Raw genomic sequence first — 22,177 nt, 5'->3', positions numbered from 1 at the left:
CAGAATGTTTTAAAAAGCTACTAAAACTAATAAGGAAACTTACCAACTTCAAGAATAAACCTGGACCCATACCCTGTATCATAAATTTAAAAAGAATTCAAAATGGGGGCGCTTGCATGGCTCAGTCAGTTAAGTGGTTGCCTTCGGCTCAGGTCATGATCCATGGGTCCTGGGATCGAGCCCTGTGTCCAGCTCTCTGCTCAGCAGGGAGCCTAGTTCTCCCTCTCCCTCAGCCTGCCATTCCCCCTTCTCATGCTCTCTCTCTCTGTCAAATAAATAAATTAAATAAGTCTTTAAAAAAAAAAATGAACACAAACTGGATCTCACGGATCACAGATCTAAATCTAAGACCTAAAACTATAAAACTTTGTTATTCAACTGCAAAACTTCTAAAAGAAAGCAGGAGAGAAAACCTCTGACCTTGTGCTAGGCAAAGATTTCTCAGATAGGAACACCAAAAACAAAAATCCATAAAAGAACAAAGGTATAAAATGGACTTGATCAAAAAGAAAAACGGCTCTTCAAAAGATACTGCTGAGAGAATGAAAAGTCACAGACTGGGAGAAAATCTTTGCAAAAAAAAAAAAAAAAAAAAAACAGGTGATAAAGGAACTATATCTAGAATATACAAAGAATTCTCAAAATTCAACAGGTAAGAAAACCTAATTTTTAAAATGACAAAGGATTTGGACAGTTCAAAGAAGATATACAGATGGCAAATAAGCCCACAAAGATATGCTCAACATTATAAGTTATTAAGGAAATGTATATTAAAACCATAATGATACATATACTACAGACCCATCGGAACATCTAAGATTTAAAAAACTGACAATACTAAGTGTTCATGAATATATAGGGAGAAATCGGAACTCTCAGACATTGCTGGTGGCAATTGAAAATGGTGCAACTACTTTAGAAAACCATTCGGCAGTTTCATAATGAGGGAATACAAAGAGACGTGAGACTCAAGGGTTATTACCTGCCTGAATTACAGTTATGGTTTCATATGCATATACACATGTCAAAACTATCAAATTATACACTTCATACATGTGCAGTTGTCCTAACTTAAGCTGTTGAGGGGGAAAGAGCTCTATTGTAAGGAAAAATATCTAAAACAGTGGCTGAGACACGGAAAGAAGGATATGAAACAACCCAAGATGAGGCTGAGAACTGTGGTCTTTCAGCCCAGAACGATGAGAAGTAATAGCTAAGCTTTAAGCAAGGGGGTCACGTGATGAAATATAAATGTTTAAAAATATATGGTAACTATGGTGGTAGAGTAGACCAAGGTTCTGGGGGCTGGAATGACAGGGAAAACAGTCCTGAGGTTGTTTCAGTATTCTAGGACAAATATAGTGGTAACCTGACCTTGGGTGAAGGCACAGAAGAAGAGAGTTAACACACTTCAGGTGTGCCATTCCCATGACGAAAAGTATAGTGGAAATTACAGCTCTTTGGCTAAGAGTATTCAACATTTCTCTATTTTCATATAAAATGTATTTCTGAGATGAGTAGCTCCATAACACATCAGTGTTGTATGGCACAGCACTAGACAAGAAGTGCACATATTACTATACTAATGTACATACAAAGGCTTCATATTTACACAATGGTCTTACCTTTACAATCCATCCCATGTTGTTCAATTAGCGACATGCAAGTCATATAATTAGAGCAAGGCACGTGGAAACCCTCCGAAATTGTTTCAGATGACGGAGTTAAGTCATCAAGGTCATCCATAGAATCAATTTGCTTTTTGACCTACAAATAAATAATACTACTTCAAAATGTCCCCTAAATATTGATAAAATATACTAAGTGTAGAGAGATGATAAATACCTGTATTTTATAAGAGCAAAAAAAAGGTACTTTCAAAAGGACTGATTTTTATCAAAACGACCTTTATCAATAACTAGTGTTTCTGAACAACTTTTTCAAAGTAAATGTCTGTACAACAAAGGCAGATGTTCTCTTTTTTCACTATACCTTTCCTAAAGTAATTTTTTACCATGGAATAATATTTCTGATAAACATGATTTGTGGTGCAAAAACAATGAATACTGTTACGCTGAAAAGAAATAAAAATGGGGCGCCTGGGTGGCTCAGTGGGTTAAAGCCTCTGCCTTCGGCTCAGGTCGTGATGTCAGGGTCCTGGGATCGAGTCCCACATCGGGCTCTCTGCTCAGCGGGAAGCCTGCTTCCGCCTGCCTCTCCTTCTGCCTGCCTCTCTGCCTACTTATGATCTGTCAAATAAATAAAATCTTAAAAAAAAAAATAAAAATAAAAATAAAAAAATAAAAAAAGAATTACCTACTGATGCTTAAAAAACCATAATAAAATAAAAATTTAAAAATTAATAAATGAAATAAAATTGTGTGTGTGTGTGTATATATATATATATATATATATATATTTTTTTTTTTTTTACCTCTTCCTCTTCACTAGATGTTTTCTTTGCAGGTCTAAAAAAAAAAAAAAATTCTTTTCAGGCAAATATTAAATACTTAAAATACAAAGAATATCTAAATCATATCTATATTACTAATAATCTTAAAGCATTAAATTTAGATCAAACTGACAAAAAGCAAAGGAAAATCATAATGTTACTTGCATTATTTGATATGAAGAAATATACCACATTTTTTGTTGTCATTTTCAATAAAAACAAGCTTTTACTGGCTCTAAAAACTATTTGGAAAGTGCAAGTTAAGTTCTTATATGAAAGAAATCCTTTTTTAATAATCATGATATTAGTGTTCTGAGGATCTACTGTGTAAATACTATGCATTATTATGAAAACTTTAAATGTTTTAAAGGTATTTTAAGCCTCACAAGAATCTTATAAATGTAGGTAATTATATTAGGTATTTTACACAGGAAGAAAATGAGGCACAGAAAAAAGTAACTTCCCAAAGCTGGTGCAGGTGGTCAGGAGTAGACCCAGAATTCAAATCCAGGAAATGTGCCTTCAAAACACATGTTTTATAGTATGTGATGAAAGTAATATTTAAGTGTTTTTTAAGTATCTGATAGCAAATGAATCTATTAGTATTCCATTTTAGCTATAATTGTAAATAATAATTCAAGAATGTTAACCATATTTTTCTAAATAAAAAGACTTCATACATAGACAATATTGATAATCTACTTTCAAACAACTAAAGATTTGCTTCTTCTAAAGAAGTTGATCAGTGGGCATTCATATATTCATTCAACTGTTTATTCACAAACATACACTTGGTGAGCACACTATATATGTGTCAACAACACTGTTGGCACAGGAATCATGGCTTTTGTAATTTAGAACTTTATAAAACAAAAGTAATAATCTATGACAGATTAATAGTTTATTTTTCAATTATAAATAAAATCTTTCCCCTTCCCCCAGAATCTAAACAAATATTAAGTTAATATAAGCAGACACTTCAAAGTCCCTAATAAAACCATAGCTATTCATGATACTGTCAAAGGCACTGAATATCTAAAATTATCAAGGAATGGGGGCACCTGGGTGGCTCAGTGGGTTACAGCCTCTGCTTTCAGCTCAGGTCATGATCCCAGGGTCCTGGGATCGAGCCCCGCATCGGGCTCTCTGCTCAGCAGGGAGCCTGCTTCCCCTCCTCTCTCTCTGCCTGCCTCTCTACCTACTTGTGATCTCCATCTGTCAAATAAATAAATAAAACCTTTAAAAAAAATTCTCTAAGGAGTTCTTTATACTTATTCATTATAGTCCAGCATCCACGGTGACTGTTGAAACTGCTCCTTGTCAAAGTCACTTGTCCTCATCTTAACCTTTCAAGCAGTGTGTCTGATATACTTGAGTATTTCTTGTCTTCGCCTGTACCTATACTACAGCATTTTATTTCCATAAAAAGTAATCACTGTTAAAATTCCTTCAGAGGGAAGTAAAGAATTTGTAGATTTTACCTTCCTTCATCCTGATCCATTCCACTTGAAGTGCTGTCATCATTCATTTGTAGTGGACGAGAAGTTAGAGAAGGGGCTTTCTCAAACCTTGGTGTAATCACAGATTCTTCTGATGTTTGTTTTTCTTTTTCCCCTTTCCTTAATTCCTTTGTATCCAAAGCAGGATCACTATTTTTAAAAATCCAGTTAAAATATCCATTAAAAAGCCAATGTTTTTGGGTGCCTGGGTGGCTCAGTTGGTTAAGTCACTGCCTTTGGCTCAGGTCATGATCCCGGAGTCCCAGGATCAAGTCCCATATCAATCTCCCAGCTGCACGGGGAGTCTGCTTCTCCCTCTGACCTTTCCCCCTCTCCTGCTCTCTCTTTCTCTCTCTCTCTCAAATAAATACTCAACCATTCTCTTGTACCATACACAAAGATAAACTCAAAATGGATAAAAGACCTGAATGTGAGGCAGGAATCTACCAAAATCCTAGAGGAGAACATAGGCAGTAACCTCTTCGACATCGGCCATAGCAACTTCTTTCAAGACAGGTCTCCAAAGGCAAAGGAAACAAAAGCAAAAATGAACTTCATCATTTCACCAAAAATGGGGCTTCATCAAGATCAAAACTTCCACACAGCAAAGGAAACAGTCAACAAAACAAAGAGCCAACCCACGGATTGGGAGAAGATATTCACAAATGACACTACAGATAAAGGGCTGATTTCCAAGATCTATAAAGAACTCCTCAAACTTAACACACAAAACAGATAATCACATCAAAAAATGGGCAGAAGACATGAACAGACACTTCTCCAAAGAAGACATACAAATGGCTAACAGACACATGAAAAATGTTCATCATCACTAGCCATCAGGGAGATTCAAGCCAAAACCACATTGAGATACCACCTTATACCAGTTAAAAGGGCCAAAATCAACAAGACAGTAAACAATAAGTGTTGGAGAAGATGTGGAGAAAGGGGAACCCTGTTACACTGTTGGTGGGAATGCAAGTTGGTGCAGGCAATTTGGAGAACAGTGTGGAGATTCCTTAAGAAATTAAAAATAGAGCTTCCCTATGACCCTGCAATTGCACTACTGGGTATTTACCCCAAAGATACAGATGTAGTGAAAAGAAGGGCCATCTGTACCCCAATGTTCATAGCAGCAATGGCCACAATCGCCAAACTGTGGAAAGAGCCAAGATGCCCTTCAACAGACAAATGGATAAAGAAGATATGGTCCATATATACAATGGAATATTACGCCTCCATCAAAAAGGGTGAATACCCAACGTTTGTATCACCATGGACAGGACTGGAGGAGATTATGCTGAGTGAAATAAGTCAAGCAGAGAGGGTCAATTATCATATGGTTTCACTTACTTGTGGAGCATAAGGAATAACATGGAGGACATGGGGAGATGGAGAGGAAAAATGAGTTGGAGGAAATCGGAGGAGGGACAAACCATGAGAGCAGTGGATTCTGAGAAACAAACTGAAGATTTTGGAGGGGTGGGCGTGGGGTGTTGGTTGAGCCTGGTGGTGGATATTAAGGAGAGCACATATTGCTTGGAGCACTGGGTATGGTTCATAAACAATGAATCTTGGAGCACTGGGAAAAAATTAAATTTTAAAAAATATTTTTAAAAAATTTTAAAAAGCCAATGTTTTCTAATAATTTTACTGGTAAAGAATAAAAAAATAATTTTTTGTAAAATTCTGCTACCCATCTCAATTCACTTATTAGTTCACAGAACAGTTATCAAGTCCAACCATATATAAGAAAATACACATCCCTTGCTTCAAAGTCAGATAAATATACAATTACAATACAATGTCTTTGTGGTGACAAAATGGCTGTGGACCTCTTTGTAGGAGCCGTGGAACCAAGCACCATAAACAAGGGACCTAGGAAAACTCTTGTCTACGCATGCATCAGATAACAGGCACACTCACCACAGTCCCAGCTATGGACTCAGCAATAGCCCATACACTGGCTCCAGCCCCTCCCTCTCAACCACATCTAGGAGCCCCTGGAAAACACTGTCTTAGATAATCACCCATTGAAGAGAGAGCCTTTTTGGAAAACCAGATTTCCTACAGTAAAGTTCCAGCACACCACCAGAGCAAAAAAAACCAAAAGCCAAAAACCAAAAAAAATCGGGTTTGGACACACCGAAAAGGTAGTCATTAAAGACTACTTCAAATGCAAAGACAGCAATGCAAAACTTCAAAGAATATAAAAAGTCAAGGAAATATGATACCATGAAATGATCACAATAATCTTCCAGTAATTGATCTCAAACACATGAAGATCAATAGTTTATCCAAAAAAGAGTTCAAAATAGCAGTTTTAAGGAAACTCAGTGAGCTACAAGAAAACACAAAAAGCCAATTCAGGGATGCCTGGGTGGCTCAGTCTGTTAAGCGCCTGACCTTTGATTTTGTTTCAGGTCATGATCGCAAGGTCATGAGATCCACCCCTATATCAGGCTTATGCTCAGTGCAGAGTCTGCATGTCCCTCTCCCTCTGCTACTCGTCCGGCTCACACACATGCTCTCTCTAAAATAAATAAATAAACAAACAAATAAAATCTTTCAAAAAAAAAAAAAAAAAGCCAGTTCAATAAAATGAGAAAAATACTAGATGAACAAAATGAAAAGTTTAATAAAGAGTTGGAAGGGCACCTGGGTGGCTCAGTCAGTTAAGTGTCTGACTCTTGGTTTTAGCTCAGGTCATGACCTCAGGGTTGTGGAATCGAGCCCCAGGTCTGCTTGACATTCTCTCTCCCTCTCTTTGTCTCTCCCCCAACCTGATCTCTTTCGCTTTCTCTCTCAAATGAATAAATAAAATATGTATTTTTAAAAAGAGCTGGAAATAGTTAAAAAAAGAACTAAAAAATTCTGGAGCTGAATAATACAGTGAATGAAATGAAAAAAAGCAATAGAAATCACTGACAGGGGGCACCTGGGTGGCTCAGTTGGTTAAGCATCTGCCTTCAGCTCCCGTCATGATTTCAGGGTCCTTGGATCCAGCCCGGCATCAGGCTCCCTGCTTCCCCCTCTCTCTCTGCCTGCCTCTCTGCCTACTTGTGATCCTTCTCTCTGTGGCAAACAAATAAAAATAAAATCTTTAAAAAAAGAGAGAGAAAAGAAAAGAAATCATTGAGATGAAAATGCACCCAAAAAAACTACTGTGAATTTAAAGTTTTTAAATTTTAAAACTTTCAAATTATCCAATCAGTGGAGAACAAAGAAAAAAGAAAGAAAAAGAGTGAGAAAACCCTATGTGATTACAGAATACCACTAAAAGAAACAACGTGTAAATTACTGCAGTTCTGGAAGGAGGAGAGAGGGAGAAAAAGACATAAGGCTTAAAGAAGTCATGGGTGAGAACTCTCAAACTTGGAGAAACATTTGGAATCCAAGTTTAGGAAGCTCAGTCATCAAACAAATTCAACTTAAAGATATTTTCTCCAAAACACATTATAATAAAACTGTTGAAAATAAAAATCAAAGAGAGAATCATAAAAGCAGCAAGAGAAAAGAAGCTTGTCACCTACAAGTGAACCCTCATAAGGCTATTAGCAATTTCTTAGCAGAAACCTTACATGTCAGGAGAAGAATGGGACTGTATATTCAAAATGCTGAGAGAGGGGTGTCTGGGTGGCTCAGTGGGCTGGGCCTCTGCCTTCAACTCAGGTCATGATCTCAGGGTCCTGGGATTGAGCCCCACATCAGACTCTCTGCTCAGTGGGGAGCCTCCTTCCCCCTCTCTCTAGGCCTGCTGTTCTGCCTACTTGTGATCTCTTTCTCTTTGTCAAATAAATAAATCAAATCTTTAAAAAAAATGCTGAGAGAAAAGAACTGCCAACCAAGAATACTTTACTAAGCAAAGTTATCCTACAGAAATCAAATCAAATCAGTAAGTTTGATACACATTAACAGAATGAAAAAAAAATTATATGAACATCTCAATATATGCAGAAAAAACATTTGACAAAATTCAACATATTTTCATGATAAACACTCTCAATAAAGTGGGTACCAAAGTATCATACCTGAACATAATTAAGGCCACATACAAAAAACCCACAGCTAACATCATACTCAGTGGCAAAACACTGAAAGTTTTTCCTCTAAGTTCAAGAATAAGACAAAGGTGCCCACTGTACCACTCATATTCAACATCAGACTAGATAAAGAAATGAAAGGCATCCAGATCAGAAAAGAAGAAATCAAACTGTCTTTGTCTGCAGAGGATATGATCTTACATATAGAAAATCCTGAAGACACCACCAAAAAGCTGTTAGAACTAGCAAAGATGAAACATACAAAAAATCCACATATACAAATCCGTTACATTTCTATACATTAACCAAAAAAGTCTGAAAAAGAAATTTAAAAATGCCATTCACAAAAGCATCAAAAAGAACAAAATACTTAGGAATAAATTTAACCAACGAGGTGAAAGATATGTACACTAAAAACTATGAGACTTTGATAAAAGAAACATCAGACACACAAATAGGAAGATATCTCATTATTTACGGATTAGAAAAATCAACACTAAATATCTCATGACTCAAAGCCATCTGTAGATTCAACGCAATCCCTATCAAAATTCCAGTAACAGGGGCACCTGGGTGGCTCAGTGGGTTAAAGCCTCTGCCTTCGGCTCAGGTCATGATCTCAGGGTCCTGGGATCGAGCCCCACATCAGGCTCTCTGCTCAGTGGAGAGCCTGCTTCCTCCTCTCTCTCTCTCTGCCTGCCTCTCTGCTTACATGTGATCTCTGTCTGTCAAATTAAAAAAAAAAAAAAAATTCCAGTAACATTTTTCAGAGAAATAGGAAAAAGAATCCTTAAATTTACATGGAACAAAAAACACCCCAAATAAGCAAATCAATCCTGGGAAAGAACAAAGCTGGAAGCATCACACTTCCTGTTTTCAAACTGTTGCAAAGGTATAGTAATCAAAATAGGATGACCGTTCATAAAAAATAAACAAAAAACAAAAAACACAAAACCCAAAGAAACAGAATCAAGAACCGGACAATAAACCCATGGATCTAGTCAACTAAAATTTGATGAGGGAGCTGAGCACACTCAAGGAAGAAAAGATAATCTCTTCAATAAGTGATCCTGAGGAAAACTGGATATTCACATGCAGAGAATGAAACCGGACCCCTAACTTACACCACTCACAAAAATTAACCAAAACTGGGTTAAAGACTTAAATATATAACCTTAAACCATAAAACTCCTACAAGAAAACAGGGGAAATCTCCCTGACATTGATGTTGGCAATGATTTTGGATGCGACATCAAAAGTACAAGCAACGAAAGCAAAAACAGTGGAACAAGCAATGTTTCTGCACCGCAAAAGAAACGAGCAACACTCTAGTTCCATTTACGTTGTATATATAGGGAAGGAAAGGAAAAAATAAGATAAAAACAGAGACGGAAGCAAACCGTAAGGGACTCTTAACTAGAGGAAAGAAACAGGGCTGCTGGAGGGGAGGTGGGCGGGAAGATGGTCTAACTGTGTGGTGGACATTAGGGAGGGCACTTGTGATGAGCACTGGGTGTTACATGCAAGTGATGAATCACTAAAGTCTACCCCTGAAACTAATAATACAATATATGTTAACTAAGTTGAATTTAAATAAAATCTAAAAAACAAAGCAGAAACAAGAAACATAATGAAAAAGCAACCTACAGAATGGATGAAAATATGTGTAAACCACACTGAAAAAAGGTTAATATGTAAAGTGTATAAAAAATTCATACAATTCAACAGCAAAAAAACAATTCAGTTAAAAACTGGGCAAGGCATCTTAATAGACAGCTTTCCTCAGAAGATATTCAAATGGCCAACAGGACCAAAAAATGGGCTTGACATCACTATTCATCAGGGAAATGCATATCAAAACCATAATGATATATCTATCACCTCACACCTGTTAAAATGGCTTACATCAAAAAGGGAAGAGATACCACTGGCAAAGATGTACAGAAAAGGGAATCCTTACACACTGTTACAGGACTGTAAACTGGTACAGCCACTATGCAAAACAGTGTGGAGGTTCCTCAAAAAAACTAAAAAATAGAACTATCAGAATATCCAGTAATCCCATTTCTGGGAACATTCTGACAGAAATGAATCAGTAACTCAAAGAGGTATCTGTGCCTCCACATTTACTGCAGCATTATTTACAACAGCCAAGACACGGAAACAACCTATGTGCCCATCAGTGGATCCATTGATTTAAAAATTTGGTATATATTTACAATGGAATATTTTTAGCCACACAAAAAAAGAGGGAAACCCTGCCATCTGCGACAACATGAATGAACCTTGAGGGAATTAAGCTAAGTGAAGGAAGTCACGCAAAAAGATAAATACTCTATGATCTGACTTACACATGTAATCTTTAAAAAAAACACATTTATAGATTTGTAGTTGCCAGGGGTAGGAAGCTGAGGGAAATGGGTAGATATTGGCTAAAGGGTACAAACTTCCTGTTACAAGATTAGTAAGATCTGAGGATCTAATGTACAGAATGGTGATTACAGTTAATAATACTGCTATATATTTGAAAGTTGCTAAAAGAGTTGCTAAAAAAGAAATGATAATTATGTGAGGTGATAGAGTTATTAACACTATTATCATTTTACAATATAAAAGTGTATTAAAGTAATACGGGTATACCTTACACAGTTATCTGTCAATTGTACCTCAAAAAATCTGGACAAAATTCAACAATACTCACATGTCAAAAATAGCAATAATGTGATTAATTTTGTTTGAAAATAAAATTATTTGGGGGTGCCTGGGTGGCTTAGTCGGATAAGGTTTGCCTTCAGCTCCGGTCATGATCTCCAGGTCCTGGGATCGAACCCCAAATTAGGCTCTCCACTGAGCTTCCCCCTCTCCCTTTGCCCCTCCCTCCTGCTCATATTCTCTCTCTCACAAATAATTTCTTTTTAATTTTCTTAAAGAAAATGATTTGGTAACTTTTGTATACTTTTAGCTTACTATTTTATCCTAATATAAAAAGCTAGATTTACTAATACAAAATTATAATTACTTTTTCATGGACTAAATGCGTGCAAGAGAAATATTATTAGCATATAGCTACATAAACTCACAAAAAGACTGAATTTCCCACAAGAGATTATTAATTTAGGAATTGAACATGAGCCCCTAAGAGCACTGAAAACAAAAACAAAGCTAGCAATCATTGTTTTAAAACTGTTAAACAGATCACTATTTTAGTTAAAATTTAACATCCAAAAAAGAAGGATCTTCCTGAAAGCAATTATTAAACAATCTTTCTTGACCTAAATTTCAAAAAGAAATCTATAATTATAGAATATGAAATAGCTTTCATTTTGAATACAGTTGATAGAAGCAACTTTTAAATCGAAAAAATCTAGTTCAAGTCACCTCAAACTTAGGTGGAGGGAACCCACATATGAAGCCATAGTAACAAGAAGCCACTATATGCAGTTTTAAATGTGTGTAATTGATCGAGGCCTACTGGCCTCACTCACCAATCAGGCAATGTCAGCTCCTCCTTTCTAAAAGAAAGCCAGTATGGAACAAAATCACTCCAATACACATGCCTCGAGTGCCAACCAACCAACCAACCAACCATTTCACCCAAATTACCATGGTGTTTCAGATGAGGACAAACCAGTTAATTCTCTGAAAGCCCCCCAAACCTTAAACTCTACTCTTCCCAAAACCCTATATAAGCATAGCAGACTGCTCTGTCAGAAAAGACTTGACCAGCATAGTTCCCTCTTACTAGTAGGCAATAAATTCCAGCTTCATCTTTTTAGTTTACATGTGGAGGGCTCATAATCCTTTCGCAAGAATTGTTACAGTCCTATAATAATTTACCATCATAGGCCGCGGGCCGCCGCCTCCATCCCGGCTGTGGCCCCTGCCCGTTACATAACTCGTTTCGGGCTCCACGCGGCCCCACTTCTTGGCAGCCGACGACCCCAGGATGCTTTGAGCCCCACGACAGCGTCCGCTGCCGCCAGCTTCCGTCCGAGGTGTGAATGACAGAGGTGGTCCCGTCCAGCGCCCTCAGCGAGGTCAGCCTATGCCTCCTCTGCCACGACGACACAGACACCGTGAAGCATCTGTGCGGCGACTGTTCCCCATCGAGTACCCAGACTCACGGTATCCTGATATCACCTCCAACAAGAAGTTCTTTTCCCTTGCCGCAACCTACAGGGGCGCCATCGTGGGAATGATAGTAGCCGAAATAGAAAGTAGGAGCAAGATACACAAGGAGGATGGAGGTATTCTAGCCTCCAACTTCTCTGTCGACACGCAGGTTGCGTACATTCTAAGTCTGGGAGTAGTGAAGGAGTTCAGGAAGCACGGCATAGGTTCCCTTTTTCTTGAGAGTTTGAAGGATCACATATCAACCACCACCCAAGACCACTGCAAAGCCATCTACCTGCATGTCCTCACCACCAACAACACAGCAATCAACTTCTATGAAAATGGAGACTTTAAGCAACATCACTATCTGCCCTATTACTACTCCATCCGAGGGGTCCTCAAAGATGGCTTCACCTATGTGCCCTACATCAACGGCGGCCACCCTCCCTGGACAATCCCAGACTACATCCAACACCCCGGCTCCGCGCTAGCGAACCTGAGCCCTTGCTCCATCCCGCACAGGATCTACCGTCAGGCCCACAGCCTGCTCTGCAGCTTCCTGCCGTGGTCTGGCATCTCCAGCAAGGGGGGCATTGCCTACGGCCGGACCATGTGATGCTAGCTGGGCGGCCGCCAGTAGGCCCCGCCCTTTGGCACCCCGCAGAACCCGCCTTCCTGGCTGTTGGACTTCTGTCGTCTGCAGAGGAGCCGGTGACCCCTTGCCGGGCAGTTGGCCTGCCCCAGCTGCAGGCCCGGTGCTACGCAGGCTCAGAGCAGAGCGTCGCGGGCACACGCGGTCTCTGACAAGAATGCATACACAGGGTTCAACAATGGAGAAGGCACCAAAAGATCAAGCTCCTCCTCCCGCCGGCCCCAACCCCTCAGCTGCCCTCCTTCCGCATCGTGGCCGAGCGCCCAGGTCTGCTTTGGCAGCAGTTGCTTGGGGCAGGGGCCTGGTAAACCAGAGCTCTGCTCAGAGGCGCCCATTTCTGAGGTCATGAGTGCCACAGAGAGCTATCTCTCAGACCTCCGAGCCACGAGGGGTCACACGGACTGCCAGGCCCACACCCTGGGGCACGGACGCAGCCCAGAGCACTTGGGTGCTGGGGGACTCACGAGGTGGCACTGCACGACCACCTGGGCTGGATTCCCCCCATCTGTGCCTTGATTTGTGTGCAGACTGGGAGGGACTCCGGGCCTGGAGGGCTTGTGCTCCAGGCTAGAGGAGGACATCTCCCTGGGGGCCTTCACCCCTGCTCCCCTCTTCTTTCCCACAGGCTCTTCCAGCCCTCTTTCCTTTTCTGGTAACCTCTGGAAACCACCGCCTCTGCCTGCGTGCACCCTGGTCCGCCTTCACGTGCGTGCACCAGCCCCGCTGGCCGGCTGGGGTGTGGCGGCATCCACTGTGGTCTGTTTCCTCCTCTGACCCCTTCCCCTCCACTGCCGGTTCCTTCTAGCTCCTTCCTCCAAAGCCGAAATGAACTTTTATTGGAAGGGAGGAACCCAGGTGTTATGGACAGACCTCACCCTAAAGACAGGGGAGCCTCAAAACAACAAGGGGGTGAAAGGGAATGCCAGATCCTTGTCCGAAACCTGCCCGCAGAAGCCTGGGGTGTGGAGAGCAGCCCCTGCCTCTCTGTGCTTGGTGGGCAGAGCCCAGAGGCTTTTCACCCAAGCACAGAGCCTGGGGGCTTAGACCCTGACGCGGGAGGTCAAGTTCTCCGGTGCCCTCTTGCTGAGGGCTTCGACCCTGACCCTGGAGGTCAAGTTCTCCCGTGCCCTCCTGCTGAGGGCTTCGTGCTATCTTGGGGAGCTCAGATCTGCCTATTAGATGGCAGGTGTTGGCTCACCTGAGCTGCTCCCAGAGTTGGGCTGAGGACAGGGACAGTGAGGTTCCTGGGGGTCCCCTCCCCAGCCCCCAAGTCCGTGAGCTACAGCTCCCAAGATGCAGAGAGGAGGAAGTCCAATGCTCTTGATCGAATGGGGCCCGGCCTTTGGGGCTGGGGGCTGTCATGTGCCTTGTAGCCCCTCAGTCCCCAGGGGCAGAGACAGGAGAGGCTGTCAGAGCCAGGAAGTGTGCGTGCGAACATCACTGGCTTCTGGTGTCACCCTGACCCCCACCCCCACCGCTGCCTGCCGCCTGCCCTGCCCTCCGCACTAGAGGGGGTGGCGGTCATGCCCAGTGTTGCTGCGGTGTCATGGAGCCATGGCCGCGGTGTGCCGGCCTTAGGGCAGGAGAAGGGGGAGCAACCAGGCAGGGGGCCGAGGGCCCAGTGACTGCCACGCTCCCCTCCCCCAGAACTGCCCAGCCTGGGGCTGCCTCCACTCTCGGGGTGGGAGAAAGGTGTTCTCAAGAGGAGGGCGAGCCCTGGGCTGGAGAAGCACTTTCCCTCCTCCAACCACCTCCTGACTGGCAGCGCCCCCCTCAGGGACGGGTCCCGGCTCGCTGACCTGTCCTCACCTCTGCACTGACCTTGACGATATGCTGAGGCCCAGCTTGGTGTTCTCTCTCATCTGAATCAAAGGTGACGTGTGATTTTTATTTCTGCCCTGAGGGGTCAGGAAGAGTCTTCTGGAAGGTTTTGCCTTGGACATTCATAATCGAGCTCAGAGGCCTTGCCCTGCCCCTCCCTCCCTGCCCCCAATCACTGCAGTGTCCAGCCCAGTGTTGAACAGATTCTAGTGTTTTGTCTCATTACAAATAAACAGAATTTAATTGGTTAAAAAAATTACCATCATATTTCATTTTCCTTAATAAAATATAAATGACGTTTGTGATTCCTTTGATCCATTTTACTGTAATTAAAACTAACATAAATACCAGTAAAAGAAGAAGTAGCAAGTAACCACAATATTGGGCCCCCAAAAAATTTTAAAAAAAATGCATACAACTGACAGGTTAAATTGTCAGAAGGGACCCATGTCAAACTTTCCTTTTGTTTAAGTGAGAATTAGTATTATGTTAAAAACAATATATGCAGGTTATACCCCATTCACTCAATAAACATTTATTGAATAGAACTATATATGCTAGAACGTTTTCTAGGCACTGAGAACATGGCAATGAACAGATAAAAATCCTACTCATGAGTGAAGTAAACACAATAAACAATAAACTACACAGGCAAAATAGCCAGTAGTAGAGGGGAAAAACTAAAGCAGAGAAATCAAATTTTGATGTGCTATAGGATAACCAAGAAATCAGGATATTTCCTGAAATATAGGATAACCAAGAAATCGGGATAACAAAGAAAGACCTTAATTTTTTTTTTTTTTTAGATTTTATTTATTTATTTGACAGAGAAAGAGATCACAAGTAGGCAGAGAGGCAGGCAGAGAGAGAAGGGGAAGCAGGCCCCCCCACTGAGCAAAGTGTCCTATGCAGAGCTCCATCCCAGGACCCCCGCATCATTACCTGAGCTGAAGGCAGAGGCTCAACCCACTGAGCCACCCAGGCACCCCGAAAGGCCTTAATTTTTAAGCAAAAATTTAAAAAAAAAAAAAAAAAAAAGGAAGGAGCAAGGAGCAAGCAAGCCATAAGAGTATTGATGGGAAAAGCACTCCAGACAGAGTCAACAGCAAGTAGAGAGGTATGCTCAAAGTGTTTATAGTGAGCAAAAATAAAAAAGAAAAGAAAAAGAAAAACATTCAATGTGCATCGACAGAGTGAAAAGGACAGAAAATAGGAGTTCAAATCAAGGAGAGGTGAGATCAAGCAATAGGGAGAGACCTGAGATGAATAGATCATACAAGGCCTTGTAGGTGTTAGAAAGAACTTCGGCACATACTCTGAGTGAAATCGGAGGCAATTGGGGTTTGAGCAGAGGAAGACATAATCTGACTTATGTTTTAAAAGATCTACTGTGTTTAGAATTAATGGAAAAAGAAAAGGCAAAAGAACAAACAAACAAGAAGACGAATTAGTTAATTATTACACTTATACAGACAACAGATGACAGTGGCTTGGTCATGGAGGATGTGTTTGGCTTCTGGATATATTTTGAAGGAAGACCTGACAAGATTTGCTGACAGATTAGATGGGATGTGTATGAAAAAGAAAAAGGAGTCAAAGATGATACCAAGTTTTTTGGCAGAGCAACTAGAAGAATTGTCATTAACTTAATTAGGAAAGACAAGAAGGGCAGGTATAAGAAAGAATATCAGTAGTTCAATTTTGGACATGTTAAGTTTGCAATACCCAATAACTATCCCAAAGAAATATCAAATAGCTGGTTTTATATGTAGGTCTGGAATTCCACAGAGAGATGTGGGCTGGAGATACAACCTTGAGGATCATTAGAATATACAAGATAGTAAAAGTCAAGAGAAGGAAGATCAAGGACTGATTCCTGGAAGACTACAATGTGGAAGAGGTGGAGAATGAGCAGAAAGAAGCAAATCAGGCTGAGATATACAGACTAGAAAGGCAGGTGGTAACCAGGTGAGTGAGTGATATCCTGAAAGCTAAATGAAGATAGAATTTTGGAGAAGAGAGTTTTCCAATGGGTCAAATATTGCTGATAGGTTAAATAAAATGAGATCTAAGAAATTATGTCTAGATTTATTAGAATGAAAATCAGTGGTGGGGTGCCTGGGTGGCTCAGTGGGTTAAGCCTCTGCCTTGGGCTCAGGTCATGATCTCAGGGTTCTGGGATCGAGTCCCACATCGGGCTCTCTGATCGGCAAGGAGCCTGCTTCCTCCTCTCTCTCTCTCTCTCTGCTTGCCTCTCTGCCTACTTGTGATCTCTCTCTGTCAAATAAATAAAATCTTTAAAATTTTTTTTTTATATATTTTTTTAAAGATTTTATTTATTTATTTGACAGACAGAGATCACAAGTAGGCAGAGAGAGAGGAAGGGAAGCAGGCTCCCTGCTGAGCAGAAAGCCCGATGTGGGGCTCGATCCCAGGACCCTGGGATCATGACCTGAGCTGAAGGCAGCGGCTTTAACCCACTGAGCCACCCAGGCGCCCCATAAATAAAATCTTTAAAAAAAAAAAAAATGAAAATCAGTAGTAACCTTTGAAAAATCAATTCTGGAGTAATGGGACTGGAAATTACTAGTGAGAATTTAAGAGTGAATGGGAGGGAAATAAGGATCACTGATTGTACATGGTTCTTTTAAGGATTTCATAGCTAAGTGGAATGGTCATAGATGACTTAATTTTCTTGTTTAGTTCAATCCTTACACAATGATGACTTAGTATTTTTGTAATATTTTGAAATTTTTTAAATTACATACATGTAGCACTAAATTTTTTTTTCTTGTTTGTTTGTTTTAAGTGCCATACCAAGGGGACGCTTGAGTGGCTTAGTCTGTTAAGTCTCCAACTCTTGGTTTTGGCTCAGGTCATGATCTCAGGGTTGTGGGATCTAGTCCTGCACAGGGCTCTGCTCTCAGTGCCAAGCCCGCCTGTCCCTCTCTCCACCACCACACCTCACCCCCAACTCTCTCTCTAATATAAACAAATAAAATCTTTAAAAAAAGCCAGACCAAGGCATTAAATAATTCATGAAATTATACAAGCAAAAGACTCCTGAAAAATTTTCTAGATATATAATATTATATAACCTGATTATCACTTTTTCTTATGCTTAGAGAGACCACAGAAAAACTCTAAGTACCAACAGCAGTATTTCATGCTTGATAAAAATCATCTAATTCTAGGATATCTTCTACTATCCAAAATAATTAGTCATATTAAAATTCTGTAAAGAGAACTACAAGGGGTTTATAATGCAGAAAATATTCCTATTTTGTAAACTGAATTCTCATAAATTCTAAAATATGAGGTCACTATTGAAAATTTTGGTGTGGCACATGTAGAAATAGATTCTCTTTAAAAAGGAAGGATAATAGCACACGTGCATGGTACTTTAAGAAGATTCAACGCATTAGCAACATCTTGGTTTATAACACAGGGATCAAATCAAATGTTTGTATAGAACATGGGACAAGTTGACATATGAAATCTCTTGGTAATACTCAGATCAATTTGAGGGTCCAACATTTGAGCACTCGTGCATTAGGAACCAAAACCAAAACCTAGTGACTAGCAATTTTGTTGGTAATAAGAGTGCCAGAATAGCAGGTAACTTCCTTTTGCAACACAGCAGATATTTAAAGTATTCTATTTTTCACAAAACTCGACCATTCTCCTACACCATACACCATATACATAAATTCTAAATGGATGAAAGACCTCAGCGTGAGACAGGAATCCGTCAGAACCCTAGAGCAGCCCATAGGCAGTCACCTCTTCGACATCAGCCACAGCAACTTCTTTCAGAACATGTCTCCAAAGGCAAAGGAAACAAAAGTGAAAATGAACTTTTGGGACTTCCTCAAGATAAAAAGCTTCTGCACAGCAAAGGAAACAGTCAACGAAACAAAGAGACAACCCACGGAATGGGAGAAGATATTCACAACTGACACTACAGATAAAGGGCTGGTATCCAAGATCTATAAAGTACTTCCCAAACTCCACACCCAAAAAACAAATAATCAAGTCAAAAAATGTGCAGAACAACAGACACATGAGAAAGTGCTCCACATCACTCAGCATCAGGGAAATACAAATCAAAACCACAATGAGATACCACCTCACACCAGTCGGAATGGCTAAAATTAACAAGTCAGGAAATGACAGATGCTGGCGAGAATGTGGAGAAAGGGGAACCCTCCTACACTGTTGGTGGGAATGCAAGCTGATGCAACCACTCCAGGAAAACAGCATGGAGGTTCCTCAAAAATTTGAAAACAGAGCTACCCTACGACCCAGCAATCACACTATGGGGTATTTACCCTAAAGATACAGATGTAGGTATCTGAAGGGGCACATGCACCCAAATGTTTATAGCAGCAATGTCCACAATAGCCAAATGATGGAAAGAACCTAGATGTCCATCCACACATGAATGGATAAAGAAGATGTGGTGTATATATATACAATGGAATACTATGCAGCCATCAAAAGAAATGAAATCTTGCCATTTGCGATGACGTGGATGGAACTAGAGGGTATTATGCTGAGGTAAATAAGTCAATCAGAGAAAGACAATGATCATATGATCTCCCTGATATGAGGAAGTTGAGAGGCAACGTGGGGGGCTTGGGGGTAGGAAAAGAATAAATGAAACAAGATGGGATCAGGAGGGAGACAAATCATAAGAGACTCTTAATCTCACAAAACAAACTGAGGGTTGCCGGCGGGAGGGGGGTATGGAGAGGGTGGTTGGGTTACAGACATTGGGGAAGGTATATGCTATGGTGAGTGCTGTGAAGTGTGTAAACCTGGTGATTCACAGACCTATACCCCTGGGGCTAATAATACATCATATGTTAATAAAAAAAATAGAAAGTTATATTTAAAAAAAATGGGCAGAAGACATGAACAGATACTTCTCCAAAGAAGACACATGAAAAAATGTTCATCATCATTAGCCATCAGGGAAATTCAAATCAAAACCACAATGAGATACCACCTTATACCAGTTAGAATGGCCAAAATTAAAAGGACAGGAAACAACAAGTGTTGGAGAGAATATGGAGAAAGGGGAACCCTGTTACACTGTTGTTGGGAATGCAAGTTGGTGCAGCAGCTTTGGTAAATAGTGTGGAGGTTCTTCGAAAAGTTAAAAACAGAGCTACCCTAAGACCCAGCAATTGCATTACTGGGTATTTACCCCAAAGATACAGATGTAGTGAAAAGAAGGGCCATATGCATCCCAATGTTCATAGCAGCAATGTCTACAATAGCCAAACTGTGGAAGGAGCAGAGGTACCCTTCAACAGATGAACGGATGAAGAAGATATGGTCCATATATACAATGGAATATTCCTCAGCCATCAAAAAGGGGTGAATACCAACATTTGCATCAACGTGATGGAACTGAAGGAGATGATGCTGAGTGAAATAAGTTAAACAGAGAAAGACAATTATGACATGGTTTCACTTATTTGTGGAACATAAGGAATAGCATGGAGAACACTGGAAGGAAGGGAAAAATGAAGGGGGGAAAATCAGAGGGGGAGATGAACCCTGAGAGACTATGGACTCTGGGAATCAAACTGAGGCTGTTAAAGGGGAGTGGGGTGGGAGAGTTGAGTGAGCCCAATGATGGGTATTAAGTAGGGCTTGCATTGCATGGAGCCCTGGATGTTATACACAAACAACGAATCATAGAACACTACATCAAAAACTAATGAGGCTATGGCAACTACCATAGCATAATTAAAAAAAAAGAAAAGAAAAAGAAATGCTGGGATAGAAAAATAAATAAGTAGATAAAAGTATTCCAAAATTTGCATAAAATATGACATCAAACCAAAACCTTTAAATATACTTTGTTAAACAATCAGTACTTTGTAGACCTAAACTCATTTTTTCAAACAGTTGCATACTACATTGTTTTACAGGGGTGAAAATTTACTTCCCTATTGACGGATACTGAGACTATTTCCAACTTTTTTATATGAAAATAATGCTATAATAAATATCCTTAACATATGTCATATTTTATATATATAACAATGTATAATAAATGTCCTTAGAATGTGTGTGTGTGTGTATGTTTACACAAGTCATGTTTTCCTATAGGATCTAGTCCTGGCAATGAAGCTCTTGGCATAAAGAGACAGAATATTTAAAGTTTTTGAAACACAATGCTAAATCACCCTTCAGAAAGGATTTACCAATTTTATTTAACAACATTATATAAGAATGCCCTTTTCCTCACATTTGCTAACTTTGGTTGTTAATTTTTAAATAAAATATTTATCGCTATGACTGCAAAAATGGTATCTCATTATTTAAATTTTTCTGATTAGCATCCAAATTGAAATAGTCTTACTAAAAACCATAAAATTTGTTAATCATGAATGTTAGCTCCAACTAGAATTTGTTTTATAGGAAAATAATTATTACCTACTATTTAAATATTGCTATAGGCTTACCCATCAGATTCTTCATTTTCCGTAATACGACATAGGTTGTTATCAGTTTTTCCACTCCCTATTGGATGCATTAGTCCAGCAGCAGCAGAAGCATATATGCTTTCCAATACTGCCATTTCATCATTTTGGTGCTTCTCCGTTTCTTCAATCTTTAATGGAAGTTTGATACAAAGGATAATCGTTACTAGTTTATTCATTAAAAAGAACTTTTTATTCACTAATTATACATGTTTTAAAGATTTTATTTATTTATTCATCAGAGAGAGAGAGAGCACAAGCAGGAGGAGGTGCCAGCAGAGGCAGAAGGAGGCTCCCTACTGAGCAGGGAGCCCAGTGCAGGACCCCATCCCAGGACCCTGGGATCATGACCCGAGCCAAAGTTGGCTCTTAACCAACTGAGGCACCCAGGCATCCCAGAACTTTTTTCAATAATTATATCATTTGACTCTTAGTTTGTCGTAATTTTAATTCACAAAAATATTTTGTGGTTATCATTACAAGTAAGTGCAATTTTTATAAATTCTGCTTCATTTCTATTTCAATAAAGAGAGAGGAATTGGGACGCATGGGTACCTCTGTGGATAAGTATCTGCCTTCGGTTCAGGTCATGATCGAGTCCAGACCTGCTTCTCCTTCTGCCAGTACCTCCCCCTGCTTGTGTGCACCTGCTCTCTCACTCTCTCCCTCCCTCTCACTCTCTCTCTGACAAATAAATAAAATCTTTAAAATAACTAACTAAATAAATAAAATTAAAATAGCAGAATTTTCCAAATTTTCAAAAAGGGCTTTCTTAATTTTGTATTCACATCCATGCTTTTCTACCTAACATTCCCCACCCTACCCTATCTGATCAGCAGATAAAAAGACATAAAATTTGTGGTCTTCTGTCTTTACCATCTGGATTTTGCATAAACGGATTTAAAGGCTGTGACATTGTGGTGCTCTAGGAACAAACAGGAAGCTTTCCTCTTTTTGGACCGAGCTATTTTTCCCCAACTGTCTTTTTTTTTTTTTTTAAAGATTTTTATTTATGTATTTGACAGAGAGAAATCACAAGTAAGCAGAGAGGCAGGCAGAGAGAGAGGAGGAAGCAGGCTCCCTGCTGAGCAGAAAGC

General features: G+C 40.1%; 2 protein-coding genes across 10 annotated transcripts in view; one reads left to right on the top strand and one right to left on the bottom strand.

Annotated features, from left to right (window-relative positions):
• ANKRD26 (ankyrin repeat domain containing 26) overlaps window positions 1–22,177 on the bottom strand; it is a 140,555-nt gene that overhangs the window by 61,775 nt on the left and 56,603 nt on the right. For 8 of the 9 annotated variants that reach the window (XM_047743306.1, XM_047743302.1, XM_047743307.1 and 5 more), the window contains 4 exons: window positions 21,063–21,211; window positions 3,934–4,101; window positions 2,435–2,468; window positions 1,626–1,767 (listed from right to left, as the gene is read on the bottom strand). In XM_047743306.1, coding sequence (XP_047599262.1) covers window positions 1,626–1,767; window positions 2,435–2,468; window positions 3,934–4,101; window positions 21,063–21,211 — 493 coding nt within the window. Of the gene's footprint in view, window positions 1–1,625; window positions 1,768–2,434; window positions 2,469–3,933; window positions 4,102–21,062; window positions 21,212–22,177 lie in introns of those variants that run through there. The other variant, XM_047743311.1, reaches the window with a different exon arrangement.
• On the top strand, window positions 11,851–13,374 carry LOC125107853 (uncharacterized). The gene is given in 3 exon segments (XM_047743324.1): window positions 11,851–12,089; window positions 12,092–12,331; window positions 12,562–13,374. Coding segments are annotated over 3 exon segments (684 nt in total). The 5' UTR covers window positions 11,851–11,995; the 3' UTR covers window positions 12,912–13,374.

This window comes from Lutra lutra, chromosome 8 (assembly GCF_902655055.1).
Source record: "Lutra lutra chromosome 8, mLutLut1.2, whole genome shotgun sequence".
NCBI classification, from domain to species: Eukaryota; Metazoa; Chordata; class Mammalia; order Carnivora; family Mustelidae; genus Lutra; species Lutra lutra.
The sequence above is the reverse complement of the archived record's forward strand: the minus strand, read 5'-3'. Positions and strand labels throughout refer to the sequence as shown.